The 25,951-nt window shown below is 52.6% G+C and overlaps 1 protein-coding gene across 2 annotated transcripts in view; it reads right to left on the reverse strand.

Annotated features, from left to right (window-relative positions):
* Nucleotides 1-3,660: 3,660 nt before the first annotated feature.
* Nucleotides 3,661-25,951, reverse strand: part of OLFML2B (olfactomedin like 2B) — a 38,414-nt gene continuing 16,123 nt past the window's right edge. The window contains exons 4-8 of one of the 2 annotated variants that reach the window (XM_012768612.3): nucleotides 25,265-25,441; nucleotides 19,559-19,790; nucleotides 17,275-17,802; nucleotides 5,278-5,454; nucleotides 3,661-4,746 (exon numbers count right to left, since the gene is read on the reverse strand). In XM_012768612.3, coding sequence (XP_012624066.2) covers nucleotides 4,145-4,746; nucleotides 5,278-5,454; nucleotides 17,275-17,802; nucleotides 19,559-19,790; nucleotides 25,265-25,441 — 1,716 coding nt within the window. In that variant the 3' untranslated portion in view covers nucleotides 3,661-4,144. The remainder of the gene's footprint in view (nucleotides 4,747-5,277; nucleotides 5,455-17,274; nucleotides 17,803-19,558; nucleotides 19,791-25,264; nucleotides 25,442-25,951) is intronic. The other variant, XM_012768614.3, reaches the window with a different exon arrangement.

A 25,951-nucleotide genomic window follows, 5' to 3' on the forward strand; every position in this document is an offset into this window, starting at 1 on the left:
ACACGAGCAACAGCAGAATGAACCTGCTCCGTGCATTGGAGGCAGGTGCTCCCACAGCCTCACCAGGTGGAACCTCAAACAGGTGGGCTCTTGCTGTCCTCTGCCCGCCTGCCATCAGCCTCCAGGTCCCAGGCCTGGCCCGCTGTCTGCTGTTCCTGCACACACATCCTGTCATCAGACAGGCTTTCTCTGATCGGCCTATGCAAACAGCGCCTCCTTCCCTTTCCGTCTTTTCTCTGTGTCCTTTCCCTGCTTTATTTCATTGCCACCTGTCACAGCACATGTAATTTTTTTTTCTCCTCTTCTAGAATATAAGCCAGGTGTCCTCAAACTACGGCCCGCGGGCCACATGCCACCCGCCGAGGACATTTATCCGGCCCTCCGGTGTTTTTGCCGCCGATGCCTGTCCTGCTTAGCAGCTGACTCATCCTGGGCCCATAGTGCGCACTCTTCAATGGTCTGAGGGACAGTGAACTGGCCCCCTGTTTAAAAAGTTTGAAGGCCGGGTGCGGTGGCTGACGCCTGTAATCCTAGCACTCTGGGAGGCCGAGGCGGGAGGATCGCTCGAGGTCAGGAGTTTGAAACCAGCCTGAGCAAGAGCGAGACCCCGTCTCTACTATAAATAGAAAGAAATTAATTGCCCAACTAATATATATAGAAAAAAAAAATTAGCTGGGCATGGTGGCGCATGCCTGTAGTCCCAGCTATTTGGGAGGCTGAGGTAGGAGGATTGCTTGAGCCCAGGAGTTTGAGGTTGCTGTGAGCTAGGCTGACATCATGGCACTCACTCTAGCCTGGGCAACAAAGTGAGATTCTGTCTCAAAAAAAATAAAATAAAATAAAAAGTTTGAGGACCCCCGATATAAGCTCTGTGAGAAGAGGGACTTGGTGTTATTTACTCAGTAAACACAGTCGAGTCGCCAGGAATTTGTTGAATGAATAAATATATATAAATAAACAAATATAAAAAGAATGGAAAGACAAATTATTAGAAATATTTTTCTCTACTTTTGTTTTTTTTAGAAACAGGGTCCTGCTATGTTGCCCAGGCTGGAATCAAACTCCTGAACTCAAGCAATCCTCTCGTCTTGGCCCCCGGAGTAGCTGGGGCTATAGGTTTGCACCGCCACGTCTAGCTTTTCCCTCTACTTCTGAAATTATACTGGTGGCTAGTACTTTAAAAAAAAAAAAAAGTAAATATATTTTCTGATCAATATCAAGCAATTAAAATGTCCCGAGTTTGGCGAGGGGTTACAAAGTTGGAGAAGGCTCAGCAAATCTGAGAGCTGGAAAATACCCATCATTTAACAGGTGAGGAAAGAGGCTGAGCAAAGTCGGGCCGGGCGCCTCAGGCCTTGTGGCAACAGGTGGAGTGTGACCAGGCCATTGTTCCACTCTTCACCCTCCTGAGAAACTCATTCTGTAAGTCTTGATGTTTCTAAAGTTTAATCCCACGATGAGAAAGCTGTTTGAAGAAGTCCCGGATGTCGTAGTGCTCCGGGAAAACGTTTCCGACCGCCCAGCTTCAGGCTGTGGTCACTCTGCAGGCCCAGCCACCCCTTCCTCTGCTCCCCGCTTCCGGCCTGTGGGCGGCACCTGAGAGGTGTTCCTCACCGGGCAGGGCGGGCACTTTGACCCTAAAGCAATCAATCCACCCAACAGGCTGCGCCGGCCTCCCCAGAGGCCTGTTGCTCACGGCCCCCTTGGTCTCCAAGCAGCAGGCGCTCCCTGATGGCCGCTCTAGCTGGAGGGCAGGAGGTGAGGAGACCGCAGAGGGGCCGGGGGAGGCTGGGAGGAGCTGCAACAGGAAAACGGCCACAGGGGTTTCAGGTTGGCACCTGATCACAGTCTCTAAGGGGGTGGGGAGCTGCCGTCCTGGCCTGCTGCTGGCCAGCATATCCTGGCCTGGACAGTCAGCCACGCTGCCCGCTTCAGTTTGGGCTACGTGACTGCCTGGCCCCTTCCCTGCCCTGTCCCTGAGGCTTCTCGGCCCACGCCTGGCCTCCCAGGGGAGGCCCATGCCCGGGGACCCTACTGCACACCTTGCCATCAGGGTCTCCCGGAACTGATTATTCTGTATAGTAGCTGGGGCCTGACTAAGCCCCGACCCCTTCTTCCTGGGCCTCCCTGCTCCCGAGGCCCATCCTCACAGGCCACCCCGCCTGAGGACTCCCAGGCACTTTCTGGACACTGCAGACCAGCCCAGCTTTGAGGAGGGTTAATGCAGAGGCCTGAAGAATGGGTGGATCCGGAGCCCCTGGCAGCGTATGAGCAGCAGTGAATAGCCCAAGCTGGGGGACAGGCACAGGTCATAAAGGGGTGATCGTGCTGTGCTGGCCTCTGCACACCTGGCAATGATTGCCCCAGGAGGAGCTGGTGGTAGAACAAGTCCTGGTTGGGGGGCTGGCCATTGCAAATATAACCTGTTAGATAGGCGGGTGGTAGGAAGATAACATCTCCACGAGAAGTCATTTATTTTCCCCACCAGTGCCTCTCCTGGGGCTCACTCCACCCCCTCAAGCAGCACTCAGGCTGTGTCTCTGCTACAATTCCCAAGCCAGGTCCTGACACAAGGGCCAAGCTTTCCAGGAGGGAACACTGGCTCCCTTATCTGGCCAGGCAAGGCCTCTGGGCGTTGGGCTGGACTGCTGCCATCATCGACAGATCACTTTTTGAACCCCGGATATATAGTTTCCCTCCCTCTGACCCTTCTGCTGCTACCAAACCAAACTGGTGGTTGCATTTGCTCAGGAAAATTCCACCCAAACAGCCCCAAGACAAAGTGAAGTCATTGGGATATTTGTTATTTGAAAGGAAGTACAGAAAGCTGATAGGGGAGTGGGGGGGGGGCGCCCACCACATGGGGGAGATGCAAGTAGGTAGGGGCTGCCTGGGGCATGGCAGGGGTGTCTGTGGTCTGCAGGACTCACAGACATAAGCTGATCCCTAAACGAGGGGCTAGGGGGGAACAGTGTGGCAACCCTGGGTTCTGCCCTCCTCCAACAAGCTCAGGAGACGCCTGCAGAGGCTATTTTGGATGTTCTGTCTCCTGTTTTGTGTGCCATGGAGGAAGCAGCACACTCGTGCCCGGCAGGCACTGCACCGGGCTCAGCCCTGCGCTGGGAGGGCTGCAGGTCCTCCCTGTCCCTCAAGCGCCTCCCCCAAGGACCTTGTTTCGGAACCAGACCCATTTCTCCTGGAAGGGAAGTTGGGGACGGAAAGCCTGGCTGAATGGGAAGGTTCAGGATGAGGCAGGGGATGGGACGGTGGGGAGGAGGAGAGAGGTGGATTGACTGAACACTTCTTAAGGAAGTGTGGGGACAGGGTCACACTCATCAGCTTTGTATTTTCAGCAGTGCCGGACACCAGGCCACATGAAGCAGGACGGAAGAATGAAGAGGTTCTCATGTGTTGGGTAAAATGACCAGAAAAATAGCAGAACAAAGCGAGGAAGCTGGTGGGACAGAGAGATGGAGGGGATCGATGCCACAGAATTAAAGACAGCACAGAGGCGAGCTCATTCCAACCCCCCGAGAGGCAGCCCCACCAAGAGAACACTCCCCAGGAACACAGACCTCGGCTCCTTCCCGCAGAGAGTCCGACGCTTGGCCACACACGTAGGTGCTAAACAAAAACTTACTGGACTGATTTTAAATTTCTTCTTTATTAAAAAAGGAAAAAGCATTTTTCTGGTTTTTTTTTTTTTTAAACTTCTCCAATACATAAAACTTTTTTTTCCCCCGACTCTTAGCACTTCCTTCTTGCCTCCTTCATTCTGCTCCTGGCGCTGTCTGCCTGCAGGACGCAGATGAAGAAACTTTGGCCGATGGTGGAGATCTGGGAGCCAGAGGGGCTGGAGGCTTGAAGGAAGGTGGTCACTGGTCAAAAGGAGAAGTTCATTTGCACAAAAATATAAACCAGGGAGGATGAGACCAGCACATACACGTATGGATTGATCTACAATCCACATAAAAAAAAAATAGACCCAAATTGTCATTTTACATTTGTAATATTATACAAAATAATATATATTTTTAAACAGCACATACCCATCTACACACACGTGCACGCACACGCACACACACACACACATACACAAGGTGCTAGTGGCCCCTCTGTGCTTCTGCTTGCAGGGACAAGGGTGTCAGTAGGCAAAGATGACATGGTAGGTGACCTGGTGGCCGTTGTCCCAGGCATAGAGCAGGCGGTCCTTGGGGTTGTAGTCTATCTGGGTGGTGTAGGAGTACTCGTTCTCGAACAGCAGCCTGGGGACGATCTGTGTGTTGGTGTGCGTGTCGAAGGCGTAGGAGATGTTGGCGTTGCGCTGGTTGTAGCTGTCCACGGCGTACAGCACCCCGCAGATGACAAAGCAGTTGCCGTAGAAGTTGCGCCGCAGCCCCGTGCGCCACGTGGTCTCCTTCTGCGTGCTCAGGTCAGCGGCGTTGAGCTTGCTCAGGACGATCACCTCCTGGCTGAAGCCCTCGTCATCCAGGGCCGGGTAGATGAGCCACAGGCCATTCTCGTCCACAGCAAAGTCCACGTCCGAGTGGCCCTGCCACCGCCAGGGCGTGGCCTCCTCGTAGGCCACATCGTGGAGCATGGCCCAGGCGGCCACGTAGCGCTGCTTCAGGTCGTACTTGATGATGTTGCGGGTGAAGGCCCGGTTGTAGTAGAAGGCGCCGTTGTACACCACGTGGCCCGTGCCGATCCAGCTGTACGGGAGCTTGTAGGAATTGCTCCAGCGACCTGCGGGCAGCGAGAAGGCAGGAGGCTTCAGGGCGGGCTTGCAGAGTGACAGGAGGGGCTGTCAACCGGGGCTCTGCACACCTGGCTTGGAATCGGGGCTCTGCCGCTTCCTAGTGCCCGACAGTAGCTTAACCTCTCTGCGCCTCCCCACCCCCGTCTGCAATGTGGAAGTGACAGTCCCTGCTTGCCTCCCTGAGCTGTCTCAAGGATCCAGGGTGCTACCGTATGTGAGCGTGGTCCGTAAACTGCCAAGGGCTATGGGAAAGGGAGGTTGCTTTGCCATTGACTTCTGGACTGGGCTCGAGGTTGTCCCCTGTCCCGGGAGCTGGGATGGAGGGGCAGAGCCAAGAGGCAGAGAACCTGGGGGAATGTGGAAGGGTGACCACCCTCCCAGGAGGGTCCTTTCTCCATCAGAGGAAAGCGTCACCTTCTTGTCTACCGTCACCACCCAGAGAGGCCTGGCCATGATTGAAACAGAAAGGACAGTGGGGAAAGGAAGAAGCCACCTTAGTTGGACCCCATAGCACGTACCTTGTTTGAAGTTCTCCAGGTTCCGGAACTCGACCAAAGTGTTGCCGTAGTAATAGTTGGTGACGTAAATCCGCTCATCCTTGGCCAGGGGGTCCTTCATCCAGGCCCCTTCGTTCCGCCCGTATGTGTTCTGGGTGGTTGGCCCCGTGATCGTGGAGAGGGTGTCCTTGCACCTTCCTGGAGGAGAAGAGGTGGGTGGAGGATTTGGGACGATGTAATGATGCCCTGAAACCTTTGCCCGCTCCTCCTCCCAGAGTCTGAACTCCTTGGCAGGCAGCCTGTATAACCTGACCCCAAACATTTTTCCAGCATCCTCTCCTGCCACTCTTATCCACCCTAACCTTGACGCCTATAAAGCCACCCACTGTCCCCATCCCGGGCCACCGTCATGCCACCATGCCTCGTTCCTATTCTCTTGACTTCTCAATCCTAACCCTCAAGAACCTAAGATGCAAAGTCCTTCTCTGCCCCCATACCCGCCTCTGGAGACCACTCGACTCTTCTGTCCCATTCTGCTCTCACAGGACCATGCGTGCGCCTCTCGTACAGGACATGGCATCTCGCATCCACAATGCTTGTGCTTCTCTCTCCGCACGCCCACCCCCAGCCAGGGCATCAGCGCCAAGGGCGGAGGGGCTGTGGCTTTTCCTCGGTTGTGTTCTTGGTATTCAGAACACAGCGTCTGCCATGCTGCAGGCACCCAGCAGATGGTCTGATACTTGGGTGACTACACGGCATGAGCCGTGTGATCAGAGGAGAGGACTCTGTAGGGTGCAGTCAGGAACACCGAGCTCCACCAGCTGCTGGGCTGCCCAGGCTGTCTGGGGCCGGGTGACCAGCGGGACCAGCCCTGACTAAGCAGTGGATATTCATGCCCTGGAGGCCCACTTGCCGTCCTGGAGAGCTGTCCTCAAGCCCATGTCCCATCACTACAGGGAAGAAGGATGCCAGGGCCCCCTGCTGGGGAACTGGAGGGGCGGGATGCCAAGTTCCCAAATAAGGAGCTTACTCTGGTTGTAGGAGCTCCTTCAAAGATCAAGTCTGCCTTAATGGGACAGGAACTCAGTAATATCCTTCTGAGTGGCCTTTGGAGTGACCCACTACCCAGGAGAAGCCCTAAGAGGCCACTAAAACCACAGTGGGTTCTAGACCAAATTGAAAGCCTGTAGCATATGCAGTGTTATTATTAAACGTGGCCTTGAATGATATTGAAGTGACACGTGACTACCGAGGGTACATGTTGCTTCTGTCCCACACTAGGAGTGGCGGAGATGGGAAGAGGGCAGGGAGGGGCAGTGAGACAGCCAGGAGAATCCTGCCCACAGCTTCCTCCACCCCCTGCTGGCAGCTGGGAGCAGCCGAGCCCCCACCCCACCTGCCCTCACCACTGACAGCCCACAGGGGCAACTCGATGAGAATAATTAGTCCTTGACACTCGCCTTGGGACAGAAGTAACAAAGGCCTACAGTTCAGATTCAGGGGTTCTCTAAATTCTAGGCCATCTCCATTTCAAAGTTGTTGCAATTGTTCCATCTGTCCTTCTCCGCAAGAAGGGTCTGGGGAAGGAGCCCGAGCCCTGCGGCTGGCAGCACAGGGACAGGCAGCTGTGCCCTTGGCCCCGAGTCCGGGGCAGCTGGGGGTGGAAGTGGGATGAACATTGTTTTCCAGGCAGGCGTCACAGTTGGTGCAGTTGGCAGGGTTTAGGCAGCTCAGTGTGGGGTTTATTAGGTCCTGATCTGACAGAGTGGGGAGAGATTCAGTCTCCATCAGACAAAGAACAGAACCTACACCCCAATGTCTCATTCCCCCGTAACTGAGCTCATCTGTTCGAGGCAATAAAATAGAAGTCTCTGGCTGAGCCCTGGCAGTAGAGGTCCGATGGAAAATATCTCATTCCTGGTGCCAAGCGGACTGGCCCTGACTGCCAGGGGAGAAGCCACTCTCCCTCTGCACTGAGATGAACCCTAGCATGCCCTCACAAGGCGATCCCCTGTCCCCAGCAAAGCCCAGCAAGGACACCAGCTCCTTGTCCAGAGGCACCCCCAGACAACACCCCCAAACCCCACAAATGGCCATGAGGCAAGGTGCTTTCTGTTGGGTTGGCACGGCCATGCCGCCTCTCTCACAAAACATGCACATTGCAGACAAACTCCTGAACGCCAGGACTCAACTGAGCTGCCCCAGGCAGTCCCAGAAACCCCTGCAGGGTCCTGACTCAGCACTGAGGCTCTGCAATGACAGGGCCCTGATGTGGGGCTACACATGTGCCCCAGGCTGGCTTTGGTCTTGGCCCTGCCACTGTCTCCAAAGTCTGTGTTGCCTCTATAATGTCACAAAGCTTTAATTTCTTTAGCAGTAAAGCAGGTACAATACACGCCCTGCCTACTTCACAAGAGAGCTCAGAGAATCCACTCTGACGACGGTGTGGTTGGCTGAGTAATGGCCCCTAAAGATATACAGGTCCTAATCCCTGGAACCTGTGAATGTGACAAAGGGAAACAAAGGGACTTTGCAGATGTGATTAAATCAAGAATCTTGAAATGAGGGGAATATCCTGGACTATCTGGGTGGGTCCTAAATGCAGTCACAAGTATCCTAGTAACAGCGAGGCAAAGAGAGATCTGACTATACAAGAAGAGGAAACAACGTGGTGACAGAAGCGAAGAATTGGAATGACGTGGCCACGAGCCAAGGAATGCTGGCAGCCACCAGAACCTGGAAAAGGCAAGGAATGGATTCTCCCCTCAAGCCTCTGGAAGGAACCAGCCCTTCTGATATGTTGATATTAGCCCTGTAAGACCCATTTTGGATTCCTAGCCTCCAGAACTGGTAGAGAATAAATTTCTGTTGTTTTTAGCCACTCAGCTTGTGGTAGTTTAGAGGCATAGGAAACTGACACAGATGGAGTCAGCTCCTCGGGTTAGGGCAGGCATCTTTATTTCTGTAGGGAATCCCTGCGTGCAGCCCCGTAGTCCTAATACCCAAGACCTCTGGACATATGTCCATGCGCTGTCAGACAGAGCAAACACTGGCCAGCGTGCGGGGTGGCCAAGCCCAGGCAGGAACGGCAGCAGGGCGCGAGTGGCTTCAGAGCATTCGGAGACAGGAGCAAGGGAAGGGGTCGGTAAGCCAAGAGGCCCAGACACGTGGCCACGCTCTGAGGATCTGGGGCAGTGCGGCTGCTCGCACCCGTGGCAGCACGCTGTCAGCCTTGGAGAGAAGACGCTGCATGCTGACTCCTCTTCAAGGGCATGACAGAAAGGCGGGCGACAGCTCGAACGAAGTGCAGAGAAGCAAGTGCAATCTGCAACTCATCTTAGGTTTCCCCAGAGCAGGGCTGCCAGCGACGCCGGTGACGTTCACTAAGAGCTTTCTAAGTGTCCGCCCACTTCGTCACCCATGGTCCTGGGAGGCAGCTGGCCTTGTTTCAAAGATTACCAGGGTCTGAGAACATATAAACTTGCTCGAGTCTCAGCATTCCTAAAAAAACAAATCTGCAATCAAGAGGCTCCTCTGCCCTCCCCCAGCTCTCAGTTCTGGTGCTCACTCGACGGGCCTCCCGCAGGGCCCTCGGAGCGTGTGGTCCCCTCTGCGTGTCATCTCGCACACTCCTCGGCCCCTCGGCCCGATCGCTGCCCACCAGGGCGCTCCCCAGTGCTCCCATTCCGGGCAAGCCTCTCTTTGGGTCAGAACCCGTGGGCCAGCCCCGGCGCCCGTCCCCACGCCCTCACTCAGCGTCCACACGCTGCTCTCTCCTGGTCCCCGCACACCTCCCCGGTCGTGCCTGCTCCAGCTCTTTGGCTGGTGTCTCCCCCTCAGCCCACTTTCAAACGTCACCCTTTAGGGCTCCACTTCCAGCCTCCTCCCGTCTCATCCTCCTGCATTCCCTGGGCAGCCTGGGCTCTTACTGACAGCCCCAGCCCAGGGCTTGTTTCCGAGCATCGTGCATCCACCTGCCCACTAGATGCTTTCTCCTGGTGTCCGCCTGCTGCCTCCAACGTAACGGACTGAAAATGGAATTCCTTTGCTTCGGTTCACAGCCTGCTCCTCCTGCATTTCCCATCTTAGAGAAAGCCACGGCGCACCACCCATTCACCAAGCCAGGGACCCAGGTCACCCCTCACGTCCCCTCCCCCTGCCCGCTCTCCAGCCAGGCACTGGGTGGCATCCATTCTGCTTCTGCCTCTGCGGCTTAGTTCAGACCTCACTGCCTCTTGCCTGGATCGCTCCAGTTGCACCAGCTGGTCTTTCTGGTTCATCTCTGTCCACTTGTAGCCTATTCCTCCCAGTTGTCCCTGGGCTGCTTTTCTGCTCATCTGCTTAAACCTTAGTAACCCACCATATCCAACCTCACGTGCAGCCCAGTCCCCATCCTAGCACATCAGCCCTCCTGCAGCACCACTCTTCCTTCTTGCTAGCTGCTTTCATTCAGAGGTCTCAACCTCAAATGCCAGCAGGGGCCAGGCAGGAACTGAAATGAGTGCATCAGGCTGAGTGTGAGACAACACGCAGCAGCAGAGATCGTGGTGAATTGGAAGAGCAGCACTCGGATTCAAGAATGCATTCAAATGCAAGAATCTCACGACACATTTTGAGATGAATTTGGCCCTCAATTTGCCAGTTTGAGATCTCTTGCCTATACCTAGCTGCTTGCATTCCCCACGCATGCCCAACCCAGGGCTGGCTTTATGGGTGTGTGACCTGTACAATCACAGAAGGCCCTTGCTCAGAAGGGCCCGCCCTTGGTTTGATGCTCTGCTGTCGCCATCTTGAACTTCTTTATAATTTTACACTTGAACTTGTGTTTTATAAGTGAAGTCTAAAAGGACAATGGAGCATGTGTGTGAGCAGAGAAGAATGGGTGATATGCATGGTTGTCTTCCTTGTTTCTCACTTGTATGTAGGGTTTGCTATGCCCAGTGAACACAGGATTCCAGGTGCACTCAAGCGAGACTCAAAGTGAGTACGAGGTAATCGTGTTGTTCTAGAGGCAACATTTTCCATGTGACCCGGAACATGCTTCAAAAGCAGAAAGAGGCAATGGTGTTCAAAGAAACATGAATGGCCAAGAAGCCCTCTTCTTTCTTACTTGTGTAACTTTTCTGTATTAGAAAACAGCTTATGCTAAAAACGATATATAAGAAGAGGGAAAGACAGGGCAACTCACAGTCCCTTTTCTTTTTAGTGCTTCTTAACCCTGGAAGCTGCAGGTAGGGAGTGTTGGTAAAATGTTTGTGTATCAAGTGAAACAAAAACAGATGAGTAGTCGGGCGCGGTGGCTCACGCCTGTAATCCTAGCACTCTGGGAGGCTGAGGCGGGCGGATTGCTCGAGGTCAGGAGTTCGAAACCAGCCTGAGCAAGAGCAAGACCCCGTCTCTACTATAAATAGAAAGAAATTAATTGGCCAACTAATGTATATATAAAATTAGCCGGGCATGGTGGCGCATGCCTGTAGTCCCAGCTACTCGGGAGGCTGAGGCAGAAGGATTGCTTGAGCCCAGGAGTTTGAGGTTGCTGTGAGCTAGGCTGACGCCACGGCACTCACTCTAGCCTGGGCAACAAGCGAGACTCTGTCTCAAAAAAAAAAAAAAAACAAAAAAAAACAGATGAGTTAGTTCTGTGCAACTTCCACTATTCTGGCTAGAACTAGATACATATGTATACAGGAGCTACTAAATGCAAATAGTGTCATTTTGGTGGATTCTGCACATGAGTTGAAAGATCTTATATCAGCACTTAAAACTGCACAATGTCAACATAATGGTATAATTCATGCTAGCAACTGAAATTTTTAATACAGACATACCTCAGATATATTGTGAGTTTGGTTCCAGGTCACTGTAATAAAGTGAATATCGTAATAAAGCAAATATCATGATAAAGTGAGTTATGCAAATTTTTTGGTTTCTCACTGCATAAAACAGGTATGTTTACACTATACTGTATGTAGTCTATTAAATGTGCAATAGCGTTATGTCTAAAAAATATCCTTACCTTAATTCAAAAATTACTGTTAAAAAATGCTAACAATCACCTGAGCCTTCAGTGAGTCATAGTTGCTGGTGGAGGCTACTGTCTTGCCTCTATGTTGATGGCTACTGACTGATCAGGGTGGTGTTGCTGAAGGCTGGGGTGGCTGTGGCTTTATCAACTAAGTTTATGTAATATTCTAAATTTTTTGTTGTCATTTCAACAAGGTTCAGAGCATCTTCACCAGGAGAGAGATTCCATATCAAAAAAACTACTTTCTTGTAACTTTGCACAAGAAGCAACTCTTCATTTGTTCAAGTTTGATCACGAGATTGCAGCAATTCACTCACATCTTCAGGCTCCGCTTCTAATTCTAGTTCCCTTGCTATTTCCACCACATCTGCAAGTTACTTCCTCCTCTGAAGTCTTGAACCCCTCAAAGTCATCCATGAGAGCTGGAATCAGCTTCTTCCAAACTTCTGCTAACGTTGATATTTTGGCCCCCCTCCCATGGAGGCCATCTAGAATGGTGAATCCTTTCCGGAAGGTTTTCAGTTTACTTTTCCCAGATCCAACAGAGAAATCACTATCTATGGCAGCTGTAGACATACAAAGTATATTTCTTAAATAGTAAGGCTTGAAAGTTGAAATTACTCCTTAATCCATGGGCTGGAGAATAAATGCTGTGTTAGCAGGCATGAAAACAACATTAATCTCCTCATGTATCTCCATCAGCACTCTTGGGTAACCAAGTGCATTGTCAGTGAGCAGTAATAGTTCAAAAGGAATCTTTTCCCCCCTGAGCTGTAGGTCTCAACAGAGGACTTAAAATATTCAGTAAACCATGCTGTGAAGAGGTGTGCTGTAATCCAGGCTTTGCTGTTCCATTTATAGAGCACAGGCAGAGTAGATTTAGCATAATTCTTAAGGGCCTTAGGACTTTTGGAATGGTAAATGAGGACTGGCTTCAACTTAAAGTCATCAGCTGTATTAGTCCCTAACAAGAGAGTCAGAGCCCTTGCTTTGAAGTCAGATATTGACTTCTCCTCTCCACCTAGGAAAGTCCTAGATGGCATTTTTTCCTAATAGAAGGCTGTTTTGTCTACCTTGAAAATCCTTTCTGTGTAGCCACCTTCATTGGCGATCTTAGCTAGATCTTCTGCATAACTTGCTGCTTCACCTTGCACTTTTACGTTACGAAGATGGCTTCTTTCCTTAAACCTCACGAACCAACCTCTGCTAGCTTCCAAATTTTCTTCTGCAGCTTCCTCACCGCTCTCAGCCTTCATAGAGTTGAAGAGAGTTAGGGCCTTACTCTGGATTAGGTTTTGGCTTAAGGGAGGGTTGTGGCTGGTTTGATCTTCTATCCAGACCACTGAAACTGTCTCCATATCATCAATAAGGCTGTTTCACTTTCTTGTTCTCGGTGTGCACTGGAATAGCACTTCTAATTTCCTTCAAGAACTTTTCCTTTGCATCCACAACTTGGCTAACTGTTTGGTACAAGAGGCCTAGCCTTCACCCCATCTTGGCTTTTGACATGCCTTCCTTACTAAGCCTAATCATTTCTAGCTTCTGACTTAAAAGGAGAGACATATGCCTCTTCCTTTTACTTATACAGGTCACTGTGGGGTTATTAACGGGCCTAATTTCAATGTTGTTGAGTCTCAGGGAATGGGGAAGCCCAAGGAGGGGGAGACACAGGGAGGTGGAGCAGTCAGAACACACACAGCATTTATTAAGTATGATGTCTTATATGGGCGTGGTTCGTGGCTCCCCAAAACAATTACAATAGTAACATCAAAGATCACTGATTATGGATCATCATAACAAGATAGAATAAAAATGAAAAAATTTGAAATATGAGAATTAACAAAATGTGACACATTAATACACTGTTGGAAAAATGGCACCGACAGGCTTGTTTGACACAAGATTGTCACAAACCTTTGTGACAGTGTGTTAGTTTGTAAAAAATAACATAGTATCTGTGAAATGCAATACAGCAAAGCCCAATAAAATGGGTGTGCCTGAAATAGCTAATATAGAACACCATAAAAAGAGAGAGACACACACAATGGAAGAGAGAAGAAAAGCTTCCTATTTACCACGTTCAGTGGTATTTTGGCCCCACATTTTCAGTTTGCACTTGGCCCTGCCTGCTGTTTCGCTTCTGCTCTTGTTGGCGCTGGTCCTTCTCACTGTGATGCCACCCTCCTTCTTTGCCCGGCTAATTTTCCCTCATCCTTGGAGACAGCCAGGTCAGCATCTCTTTCCAAAAAAGGGTCCTAGCTGCCTCAAACTCCCCCTGTGACCCACTGCAGCCTGTACCCCCCAGTGCTCACCACGCGGGGGCGCGGGCATGTTTCTGCGTCAGTCTCACATACAAGCTGTGAGTGACTCCAGGGCGGGGCCCCTGCCATGTCTATCTTTGCATCCCCGAACCCATGGCACTCCCCCGTCATCTGGTACCGTAACTGACTAACTCCGAGTATTGCTCCCGTGCTTGGAGCCCTCTCCATCACTTTTAGAATCAAGTCCCAACTTCTCGCTCCCTTCACCATCAGCCCCCTGGGTCCCCACCTGGAAGTCCTTCACTCTCCCTTGGGTGTCCCCGCGTGTGCCAGTGCATCCGGGGTGCCTTCCATCCCCTGCCCGCCCTGGCTCACGCCCTGGGCTCTGCCTGGAGGCTTCCTCTCCGCCCTTGGGGCCTGGTGAGCTCCTGACCTCCCTTGGAGATGGAGCCCCAGGGCAGAACGGACATGGCACCACGGGACCACGTGTGCCCATTGCTGGCCACGCTTCCCACGTGCTCAGCCACCTCAGTCACCTGTTAGCCCTTTTGTGGAAGTGACCACAGCTCCCTCCACTTGGGAGCTTCACAACCTGGCACAGTGATTTATGAGTGGACTCTTTATCCTTGTTGAGAGGCTTAGACTTCCATCTTTCATCCACTTACAAGGATATGTTTTATCCACTTCATATTCTTATTTCTAGGGCCAGAGCCCGTGTGTTGCACAGTGGCTGGAGTCCCCAGTGGTTTGGGGGCTGGGCCAGGTGCACCAGCAAAGACACCGAGACAGGAGTGTCCCTGTGGACTTGGGGGCAGGGGAGCTGCCTGTCCAGCCATGGGGCAGCTGCCAGGAAGGATTCCTGGGGCAGAGTCTCGGTGCTGCACAGGCTCTGGGGGCACCGCCCCGGCCCACGTCAGCATCACCTTCCCCGGGCTGCAGCAGACCGGCCTCCCCGACACGAGACAGGCAGGGCTGGCCTTCCCACCACGGCCAGCACGGCCAGCCAAGCCTCAGGGGTGGTTACGGCCCTGTATGCTCTGTGGGGGAGACATTCTTCATAGTTCATGATATTTCCTAGCTTCAGATGTGAGCCAGCCTCTCTCTCTCTGGTATTGTCATAAACTGACTGTCCTCTTTGTCTGCTCCTCCCTGCCCCTGCCCCCGCCCCCGCCCCCGGCCAGCCTCTTCTAAAAGACACATCAGAACTGCAGTCACTGAAGTCTGGGAATCTGCAGGGCCTCGGCCACGCGGCACACTGTTCTGTTTCTCTGCTGTGGCCCGAGCTACTCCCCGGGCCCAGCTGCCCGGAGCAGAAGCACGTCTCGCGTGCGATCGTCCTTCCCCAAGCCCAGCTCTGGTCACTGACGGCGTCTCCCCTCTCGCCGGCCCAGAGCTACATACGGTCCGGCCAGATGCTCGTTGCACAACCCCAAATAAATTCTAATTTACTTGTTTTTGGAGTTTTTCTGTTTTTTTTTTTTCTGAAAATTTTATAACTCCCCTGAGGATAATGGCAGACACTTAAGGACATCACAAAATCAGGTTTGGAAACCCCGGGAAAAGATGTTCCTTTTAAAAGGAGCCCCTTTTACAACCACATCTTAAATAGCTCGAAAAATCGACATTGCCAGACTCATCAGATATCACACAGCCTCTCCCGGGCGGCCAGGGAGTGTGTGCTTCGGCCACAGGATTTGTATATAGCTGAGGACTGGGCAATGTCAGGGCATCACGGTGCTCCCCAGCCCGGCCGGGGCCAGTCAGAGTCCGAGGAGAAGGTGAGGGGATGAAAATCCCACCCACACCAGCCGCAGCCAGAGGAGGCACTTGCCGGCCATAAACGATCAGAAATGGTTCCCAAACACGAACGTGTCAGAATGCCACGCTGCCCGCACAGCCAGGCCTTTCTGTGCCTCCCCCTCCTCCCACCCCTGGTTTGAAGAACACACTACATCTGCGTCCATGACACAGAGGCAAGAACCCCAGCTCTTCCAGAAAAACATCCTCGGCATGACAGTGTCATTCCAGTTGAATAAAATATTGAACGATGGGAGACAATGTGCCCCCTCCCCTATCTCGCGCTAGCAGGTAAATGGCTGATGGGACACAGGGTTCCTCAGGGCATCGGCATCTCAGTCGGCCCCCAGTGGAGCAGGGAAGGCACCTATGGGAGTTACACCAGGTCACCCTGCTGCTGGCCAAACCCAGGGGAGGCAGGCCGCAGGGCGTTCTGCAGAAATTCAGCAGGAGCCCCCGCTCCAGAAACCTGCTTCTTCATGCAGCGAGGAACTGGCCTTCTCTACTCCATGGCTGGTTTGCTCCCATCATGGAAGGAAAAGAAAGACACTCCTGTTCCCATCCCAACCTCTGAGGCCCAAGAACTGCCTTCTTGCTTAGCTTCCTCCAGGCCAGAGCTTTTGCTCGGGGGTCTGTTTTTACCGGGCTGTATCTCCCTGCTCCCACTCTGCTCTTATCTGCAATTTTCACTCAGTAGGGATTCCTTGCTAAGTCACGGCCTTGCAAACTTCTTGCAGAAAAACATAGACCATAGTGGAGCAAATGGTCTTTAGCAAATTTCTAGTTTCAACTGAGACCCAGAGAGAGGCAGGGGTTTGGCCAAAGCTGCACAGTGACCCAGCTGGCAATGCACAGACCAGGCGCTGGGCTCCCGGCAGGTGCTCCTCCCACCACCTTGTCTCTGGCAGTGGGTGGCACCTCATTCTGATGGAGGGACTGGGATCGAGGCTGCCAAGGGAGTGGGAGATGGGGAGAAGGGAAACAGACGTACAAGGCAAACCATAACCGCTGTCAAATTAAGTGTATGTTTCAACAAGCATTTTGCTTAAATCATTTATTCAATAGTGTCATTTTTCAGTCACTATCAGTGGTGACTTAACGACCGTTTGGTTTAGTTCTTTTTGGAAGAGACATTTGTAACTAGCTCCTGCTTTCGTTTTGTCTTTCCCTGCACTCTCCTCTTTCACTATGTCAGGTCATCTTGTGGCCACAGAGCTCCAAGGCAAAGAGTAGAACTACATTCTCCATCCTTCTGGAACACATCTTGCTTTTTCAGACCTGTCTAGAAAACTCCTATTCACCCTTCAAGACCCAGCACAAAGGAAACCTCCTTAGAAAAGCTTCCCAAGCCTTCCTGGCAGCCAGGTTAAGCCAGTGCTCCTCCTTTCTTTTTCTGTTCTCCATTCCTCTGTTACAGCATTTGCCACATGACATGATGATATTTCCATGCTCTCCAGGGCTGGGGCTCTGAGATTTTACACTGGGGCCCACGGCACTGGTTATTTCCTGCTCCTGCTCTGCTATGACTCTGGGCAGCTTTTCCCCCAGTAAGAACCCCTTGTTATTTTCCAGCCTGGCAAACTAACTGGAGAAAACTGAACTTAGTCATCACCGGGCACCCCAATACTCATCACAAAGCCTAGTAGTACACAGAAAGCACTCAACACATGTTTACAAAACTGACTAATAAAGGTGAGATCTTGGCTCCATTAATTTATATATATATTTTAAAAGGAGATTCCCAAACCTAGTCACCAGCACGTTTGGAATACATAAACCCTAGATGCTAACGCTAGTCATTGGTCAAAGGCGGAACTCCACTTGCCTTTCTTTAGGAAGAACTTGACCGTCTGGCCCCACCCTCTCCTTGCAACCGATTTCCAGGCTTTTTACCTGAGCTGACCAGGAGGCCAAGGCCAGGTAGAAGGAACTCACCTATGACATTCCGGATGTCGTCTTCTTCTTCAGGGCCCAGGGTGGGGCTGGCAGGGGTTGTCCCCTGCCCTGCAGTAGCATCTTTCCCCAGCAGGTGGGTCCCGACTGTGGTGGGAGGCACCGGGGCCGAGCGTGCATCTGCAGGCACCGTTGCTGGCGCAGCTGGGGCCGGAGGTGGCTGCGTGGCCGTGAGGGCCACGGTGGTGGCCGGTACCTGGGGAGAAGCTTGAAGGACCACCTCCCCCGTGGGATCCGGAAATGCCGAGGCGGTCGGGAGCGTGGCTGAGCGTGGCCTAACGGAGGCAGAGACAGCAGGGTCGGCGACGCTGGGAGCCGGGGTCGGGGCCTGTGGCTGTGCTGAGGACAGGGGTGCGGTCTGGGCGTTCAGGTCACTTGTCACAGCAGTGTCGGGTCCGGGACGGGTGGCTGCTGGCCTTCGGGTGGCTCTGGTCAGCAGGTCGTTGTGTCGCAGGAGCTGATCCTCAACCAGCAAATCCACTCCATTGTCGCCACTGAAAAGCTCGTCTTCTGTGAAACGAGTACAAGGTTCACTTGTGGGACAGGAGTGGAACGACGTGCAGATGGCCAAGAGCACGTGGCAATTGGCAGGTTAACAGCCTTTCCTCAACACGACAGCCTGATTTAGGGATGGGGCTAGCAGGGATTTCAGAAGAAGGTAGAAAGGAGCACAGCTGGAAGCGCGTTGTATTTCCCGGAGGCTTCCTCTGAGAGGACTGTGGGTGTCCTCCACCCAGGACGCAGGGCACTGGGAGGCTGCACAGTCACGGGCTGTGAGCCCTGGTGGCTGGGAGGAAGTTAGTCATCCAAGCCACCCTTTGAACAAGTGTCTATGGGGCACCGACCACAACAGTGAGCAGAACAAAGATCCTTGATCTTACAGAGCTTCTGTTTAGTGGTGGAGACACAACGCAACAGGGAGATGGGTTGTACGCTTGAGGGTGTTATGGGGGGAAAAAGTAGAGTAGGATAAGGAGGGTCACGAAAGCCGGGAGGGAAGGGGAACTTGCAGTCATGGTCACAGCGGTCGGGATGGGATTCACTGCGATGGAGAGGTGAGCAGAGGCCTGGAGAAGGCGAAGGAGTGAGGCAAGCAGCTATGGGGGCTGGGGGGAAGGATTCGGGGGAAATGCAGCAGTGCAAAGGCCCTGAGGCAGACACATGCATGCTGTGGGTGTGGCAGCGAGGTGGCCAGTGTGGACGGAGCAGGGGGCGAGAGGGGAGAGTAGCAGGAGGCGAGGTCAGAGAGAGAGCAGGAGCTGCCATGTGTGGCTTGGACGTGGTGCAGGGACTTTGGTTTTCATTCTGCGTAAAACAGGGAAGGCTGCGGGGTTTTAAGCAGAGATGGAACGTGGGGAGGCAAAGATTTTGTAGAGAAGACACCAAGAGCTCTAACCACAAAAGAAATGATTAATAAAGCGAACTTCATGTGTTCACGGAAAATGCCAATAAGGGTTCCGGCTACGTGCCGTGCATCTGATCCCAAAGGACGTGTGTCCAGAATATTTTTTAAAACTCCCACAAATCAATAACAACAAAAAGGCCAAAAACACAGTTAAAAATGGGCAAAATGATGATTCTTGCTACTGGGTTGAGGATGCACTGGACGGAGGCGAAGGCAGCGGCAGAGACCGTCGGGAGGCTGCTGGCCACACTGGCAGGGAGCGACTGGCTCAGGCACAGCGGGACAGGGAGGGACGGGGACCCTCTGGGGGTTCTGCGCAAGGAAAAGAAAGCAGACAAGGGGAGGAGGTGGGCCGCAAGGAGGAACGCCGGAGAGGAAGTATTAAGCAAACAAGATACGATGATGGGGAAAGGGATTTTCTATCTTCTGTGAAGAGCAAGGAGGATGGGGTCAAAGGGAGGAGACTCAGGGAGGACGCTCAGGGCCGCTGGGGGGAGGGACAGGCGGGAAAAGCCCAGAGTGTGGCCTTGAGCGAGCCATTCCCTCCAAACCTCAGTTTCCTCATCTGCGAATGGAGAGGACTGGACTGGGGGGCCCTGAAGTCCCTTCCATCCCAGCCACCCTCTGCCGTGTGGTCTTCTGGGAGCCCAGAGAAGTTAAGTGACTTGCCCAGGGCCACAAGTCGTGAGGAAATGCAGCGAGAACTCTGGGTAATGGTAGCTCTGCAGGGCGGGGCCCCAGCAGTCAGCAGACCGAAGAAGGGGTGAATGGCTCCCAGCAAGTCCATCTCCCCAGGGTGCAAATGGAGACCCCCCACCTCCCTGCCCTGCCTCTGGGGCAGCTGGGCTGACCCCAACTCACGCTGCTCTTCGATGTCATTCTCTTCCTCAGGGACCTTGGCTTTATAGTAGGTGATGCCCCGGATGACAGTGGGCTGGGAGGCCGGGCGGCCCCTCAGGTGGACCTGCCTCTGCAGGGGCCGCTGCGGCTTCACCACCTCGGGTGGATCCAGGGGTCGAGTCTGCAGGAGCTCGATGGAGTTGATCTGCTGGGACACGGTTTCTTCCTGCAGAAACCGCTCTTCATACTGCTCCTCAGAGGGGACAGAAGGGAAGTCAGGTCACTGGTCAGAGGCAGCGGGCAGCTAGGGGCAGGGCTGGGTACCAACGACAGCTATGCTAACAACAGCAGCCCTTCCGAAGAGCCAGGTGCTGTTCTGCATGCCCTACGTATGTCTACGTATGTTGACTAACCTTTCCATCAGCCCTGTGGGGTAGCACCTATTTTTATCATGCTCATTTACAGACTAAGAAACTGAGGCACAGAGAGGTTATATCAATTGCCCAAGGTCCCACTACAGGTAAGTGGGAAGGCACGATTGAACCCAGGCAGTCCGGCTAATCTTGATGCTATACTGGTCGGAGAATGCAGTTCTCCTCTCAGCTCTGGCCCAGGGTGCTGGGTGTTGACTTAGATCTGGTATAAGTTGTTTCCAGCAAGATCCATGTGAGGGGAAGAATGTCTGGGCTGGGCATGAAGTCTGAGGACTCGCATGCTCATTCCCTCAGCACAAAGCCTGACCGTTTACAGCTATCAGAATGGGCTTCCTGAAACACACGTCACTCCCAGAACCAAGCTCAGCATCTTCTTGTTCCACCCCCCACCCCCCCCCACCACAAACAACCTAAGTACTCCAGCCACCGGGCCAAGTGCTGAACCTCCTGGCTCCCCTGAGCCACTGGGTCTGTGTCCAGACTCTCTTCCCCCTACATGGCTACTTATTGAAATCTGCCCATTTCTTCAGCTCAGCCAAAATCTCAGGTCCCTAGAGAAATACCCCCAGACCTTGGCATTCAGAATTAATCCTTCTTCCCCAATCCTCACTTTGCGCTTTGTGGCAGAGACTTCTAACTGACCACCCAAATCCCCTGCCCCCTTGCTCCTTACTAATGGAGACTTGGTTTTATGGGAGTGGCTGTGCGACTGAATTTTGGCCAGCAAAGTATAGGTAGAACTTGGTGGGAGAAACATTTGGAAAAGTTTCTCAAAAGGGGGGCTGACTCTGCTGGGAAGTATCTTTTGCTCTCTTCCTTATTTCTCTGTCCTGAAATTTGGACACGATGGCTGGAGCTAAGCCACCATCTTGTGACCATGAGGAGATGTTGAGGATAAAAGTCACTGATTACATCTTGGAGCTAATCATTTTAGCCTTGGACCACCTGCCTCCAGTGCTTTTTTACCTGAAAGGACAATAAACCTTTTTATGGTCCATGACACTGTATTCGAGTCTCTTACTCAAAGCTGAGCTCAACTCCTAATGGAAACAAGTCTGTGCTTCTATTATAGCACCTCTCCCTGCCCACCTTCCACAGGCATTATTTAAGGATGCTGTTAACTCTGCAGACTGTGAGAATCTGAAAGAGTAGAAACCGCCTCTTGTTCATGTTTGATTCTCCTGGGTGGATGCTCTTTAATATTTGTGAAATTGAGTTTCTGAATCATAACACATCCCAGGGAACTGTATATATTTGTGACTGGCATTTGATTTTGTCAAATCAAACGAGACTTTAAAGCAGGCAGCACAGAATCTGGTGTCTAGGCCTCTTGGTGGCACTGTGGCAATGCCACTGGGACAGTTTCAGGCAGGGAAGACTGCCATGTCCTCCGCAGGGCTGCGGCCCAGGGCCTGGCCTCCTGCGTCCATGGTATGTCAGGTCCCGTGTGGGCCTGTCCAGTTGTACTCCCTGCCCAGGATTACAATCGCCCACCTTTGAAAGCAAAAGACCTGGGGCGCAGGGGCTGTGAGCTGGCTGTGCTCAAAGTCAGGGCCACCCCACGGGTTGGTCCAGCTCCCGAGGGACAGTGGCTCCATCAGAGAAGTATGGGAACCTGAGAGGCCCGGCCCTGCTCTCATGGGGACTTCAACAGCTGCATGATGAAGAGGTGGCTGCAGGGAACCATGAGCTCCCCCTCTTCAACCAGGAGGCAGTGGGCGTGCCCCCATAGACCCTGAGACTCTAAGCCTTGGTGACTCTAGGCCATCTAGAGAGCAGAGCCCGTGCGGGTATAAAACCTCTGTCCTCAGATGCCCGGTGCCCTGCAGCCGAGCGGGGCCTTCAGCCACTCCACGTTGGCTGCAGGGACCCAGTCACCATGGCCAACTCCCTCACTTTGCACAGGACACGCACACCAGGCTCTTGTTTTGGATCTTTACCATTTGGCCTGGAGAAAACCTGAAGGCCTCATTCCCAGCCACACCCCCAAGTGAGCCTGTTTTCCCGAAACAAGAGGGTTATCCAGATGGCGGCACTGCTACGGCACTTCCTAAACACGCGTTTCGCCCCAGCACACAGTGGAGACTGGAAGGCAGGGGACACCTTTCTGCCAACCTCCCCCAGCAGGGGCCAGAGAGCTCCCCAGAAGAAACAGGCCGATACACCCCGCTGTGCCCGGGCAGCCCCACTCCCTCCATCCCCCGTTCTTGCTGGTGAGGTGAACTCAGCTCGGGTGCGGGGGATTCCTGGTTGGGGGCGGGGATGATGTTTTAGTGAAAGCCTATTATGGCCATGTCCCTTTATATTATTTTTAACCCTTACAACAATGGGCCAAGGTAGACATTATTACCTACATTTTACAGATGGGGAAACAGAGGCTTGGGGTCATTGGGCAATTTGGTTGAAAGTCAATCAAGAGGCTGAGAAGGGCACTTATTAAGCCACTGGATCAAGTAGGTCCTGGGCTGCTCGCCTTCCGAGCCTGGCTCTTCCTTACGTTAGGCCACACTGCCCACAGCTGTGACCACAGGACCAACTCGTTTATCATCCAAAAACTCGCCTACATCCCGAAGTCCTCAGGGCCGTGGTCTGGCTACTGCCCAGCAGACTTGGGAGATCCCTCATTTCCCCCTGGAAGGGGCTGCTGGGAGGCTGTCGAGCAGCCCCGGCCGCAGCCTTGACTCAGACGCTGAGGGGCATCTAATTGCCGGACCCTGGTTTCCCTCCGCATTGCAAAAGCAGGTTGTCATTTCTTCGTGGCAAACCCCAGGAACTGTCTTTAATTCCAGGCTCTCCGGGAAGGGTGGGAACTGCAGTTCTTTCTACTAGCCAAAGGAGATGGAGCAAGACCATGGGCAGCCCTTGCCAGAGAACATATAATTTCCTTGGATTCACTGGCGACAGGCTGCGCTGGGCGGCAGCAGCCCCCACCGAGCTCTGATTTCCTCTCTCTGTTAGTCCAAGAGTCTGTTGTATGACTTCAACTCCTGGCATCAAACATTCCCACTCCCACCCTGCCCAAGCCCTCAGACCCCCCTACCAGCCCCTCAGACAAGGACTATCTTGGAGAGAGGCCTCCAGCAAATCACCACTCACCATTCCAAGAAACCCCTGGCATCAGCTACGAGAACCTGCAAATAAACAATCAAACCCAATACGCCGCTCACCCCCTTTTCAGTATGGGGTTCACTAAAGAGAGGGACGAAGAGGGAGAGGAGATGCTACATTTGGACCTCCTTCCCCACACCCCCTCTGGGCCCCGCCACCCTGGTTTGGGTGGATTGTGCTAAATTCAGCAGTGTGATGAATGGGGATTGGGGGTGGGGGGGAACTTTGCTGAGCAAGGAGAAAAAGAGTTTGGTGTGTTTGATTTGGTTTGCTGTTTGCCCTCAGGAAATCTGAGCTGGGTTCCTGAACACACCACATAACGTGTCATCAAGACGACAGACGCATTCTTCAGCTTAGCCGGCTGGGAAACTAGAAGCGGGGGAGGGCAAGGGACACCTGGCTCCACTGGGCAGCCAGGCCAGCTGAGGGTGCCAGATGGGCTGAGATAAGAGACCCTGGGCCCCAGGTGTGGCGAGCGGGTGGCTTCCAGTTCCCTTCCAGCCCAAATGTCCTCTGGCTCTTTGGTTCATGAGCTCAGACTCAGGGACGACCCACCATGCCTACTAAAGACATGCTCAGTAGCCAGCATGTCAGAGACACCCAAAAATGAGAATAAAAATAATTTTTGAAGGAATATGATACTTCACAAAAAGCATCAAAGTAGTCATCATGGGCAAAGCCAGAAAATTATTGGCCTTCCTTATAACTCATTTTATGGTTTGTAATTGTTTTTATTTCGAGTTACGTATTGGGGAGGGTGCAGGCGCCATAGTCTTTTCAGGGCTTTTTGTTGCCTCAAACGCCCTAACCTGCCTGCTTTGCTAGCCTCCGGGACACATGTGCCCGAGACTCCCAAACCCGCAGCTGTTGCCACCGGCACCATGCTGATGCACTTCCCTCCCCAAGAGTCCCAAGCCCACGTGCTCAGCCTTCTTTCCTCTCCTACCCCGGTTCTTGCTGACCCAAATAACAGAATTCTGCCTGGCAACGCTTCCCAACTTTTTTCACGTCCCAGCACACAGAGAAACCAGCTCAGAGGCTCTGGCTATCCCAGACCCCGCTCAATCCACACCCAGAACTCCCTGAGGCTAATGGATTCCTCAATGGCCCACCTGGATCCCAGTCCCCAGACACCAGGGAGCCACAGCTCTGCCGTCCACTGCCAACCCTGGGTAACCAGTTAACGTAAGCGAGGCTTCTCCTAAATGCTGGCTGTCCAGGGACCCCTTTTAGAACACTTCGTCCGGACCTGCCTTGCTAATAGGACTCTCCGAGTTCCGCCACCCAAATTTACCTTTTTCCTCTTCCACTCTTTTGGGTTATCTCCCAAATTCATGACTGTTTCTTGGACATCAGTTCAGTAAACAATCCAGTACAATAAATGGTAACGTGTTTAACCATTACCGCATAAACACAACATAGTAGTAACTGGAGCCAAAAGAAACAGGCACCAAAGGTCCAAGAATTTTCAAGCAAGTAGGTCTCTTGGCATCATTCAAATCACATTAAACAGCGTCCTATTTCATGCATGGGTGACTTTGTGCTAGGGACACAACTAGGTGGGAAGAGACAGGGGTTTAAGACCCTCTGCCACCACGCTGACTGAGCCAGGGAGACCACGTGCATTGCTGGATCTGTTTCCTCATCTGTAAAAGGATATTGATCTCTCTGCCCTGCCTGCTTTCCAAAGGTCTGGTGAAGATCTCATGATACAGTGATGAAAGCATGTAGTAAATTACAAATTCCTTTATAAATAGGGGGTTATATAATTTATCGCTTCCAAACTGGGACTTTAATCATCATGGCAGGACAGCAAGAGTGAACCATCATGGTCCCAGACAAGCCAGGACCACAACAGGACGTGTGTCCTCCTAACTTATAAATGCAGGGGATGCTCGCAAAGGTGGGATGGGATAGCATGGAAAGAATGGAGGTTGGGACTCAGGGGGACCCAGATTAGAGTCCTGCTTTCAACCCTCTGAACCTTTCTGGGTTTCAGCGGTAGGTAAAATGGGGCCAGCCCCTGCCCATCAAACCTACAGAACGAATGTGTGGTTGAAATGAGACCACGACTGTGAAAAGGACTGGATCCTGACAGGTTCTATGCAAATGAGAGATGCCGGTACCCGATTCCCAGGGCTGTGTTCAGAGGCCCCTGGGGCTGGGGCTGGGGCTGGGGCTGTACCTCTGGGTGGGCGTAGGCCGCGGCCGCGTCCCTCTGCAGGGCCGAGCGGATGTCTGGCATGCTATCTAGAACATTATCGGAGCAGTTCTCTTTGCCTCGTTTGTGCATCTCAGTTCGAATTTCTTCCATGTCCTCTTTGATTTGCTCATTTTCTTTGGTGAGGTTTTTAGAAACTTCCTGAGAAGAGAAAACATTTAAAAAGAGGATCCATTAAGGTGATTTGAAGACAAGCAGGAGGTAGCTAGCAGCCGCTTGCTGCTCAGAGCGTGGAGACACAACAGGCTGAGAAATCGTCCAGCAAGTGGCCTGGGCTCGAGAGCACGCCCAGCCCGTGCTGAGGACTGGTGCCAGGGCCCCAGGTGGCACTGCCAGGCCAACCCAGCTCCAGTGTGTCCAACTGCTGGACATCCTGCCCAAACTACCATAGCTTTTCTAATAACACTGCCATGTCCCTGGGCCACCAGGACACCTGGTTCTTTTTCTGTCATGGGTGTATATTCCAGACTTACCCAATGATGAAGAAAATTACAAAAAACTTTATTCCCTCGCACCCCATATGTGTGAGCTGGTCACTCAATTAACGAAAGAAGGGCTTTCTAAGCAACTTTAGAAGTGGTGGCCAAAAAATCTAATCAGTCTGCTTTTCTAATGGGCACAAACTATTCCAGAGAATTTTAAAAGCATCAT

The sequence above is a fragment of the Microcebus murinus genome, chromosome 2 (assembly GCF_040939455.1).
Source record: "Microcebus murinus isolate Inina chromosome 2, M.murinus_Inina_mat1.0, whole genome shotgun sequence".
Classification (NCBI taxonomy): domain Eukaryota; kingdom Metazoa; phylum Chordata; class Mammalia; order Primates; family Cheirogaleidae; genus Microcebus; species Microcebus murinus.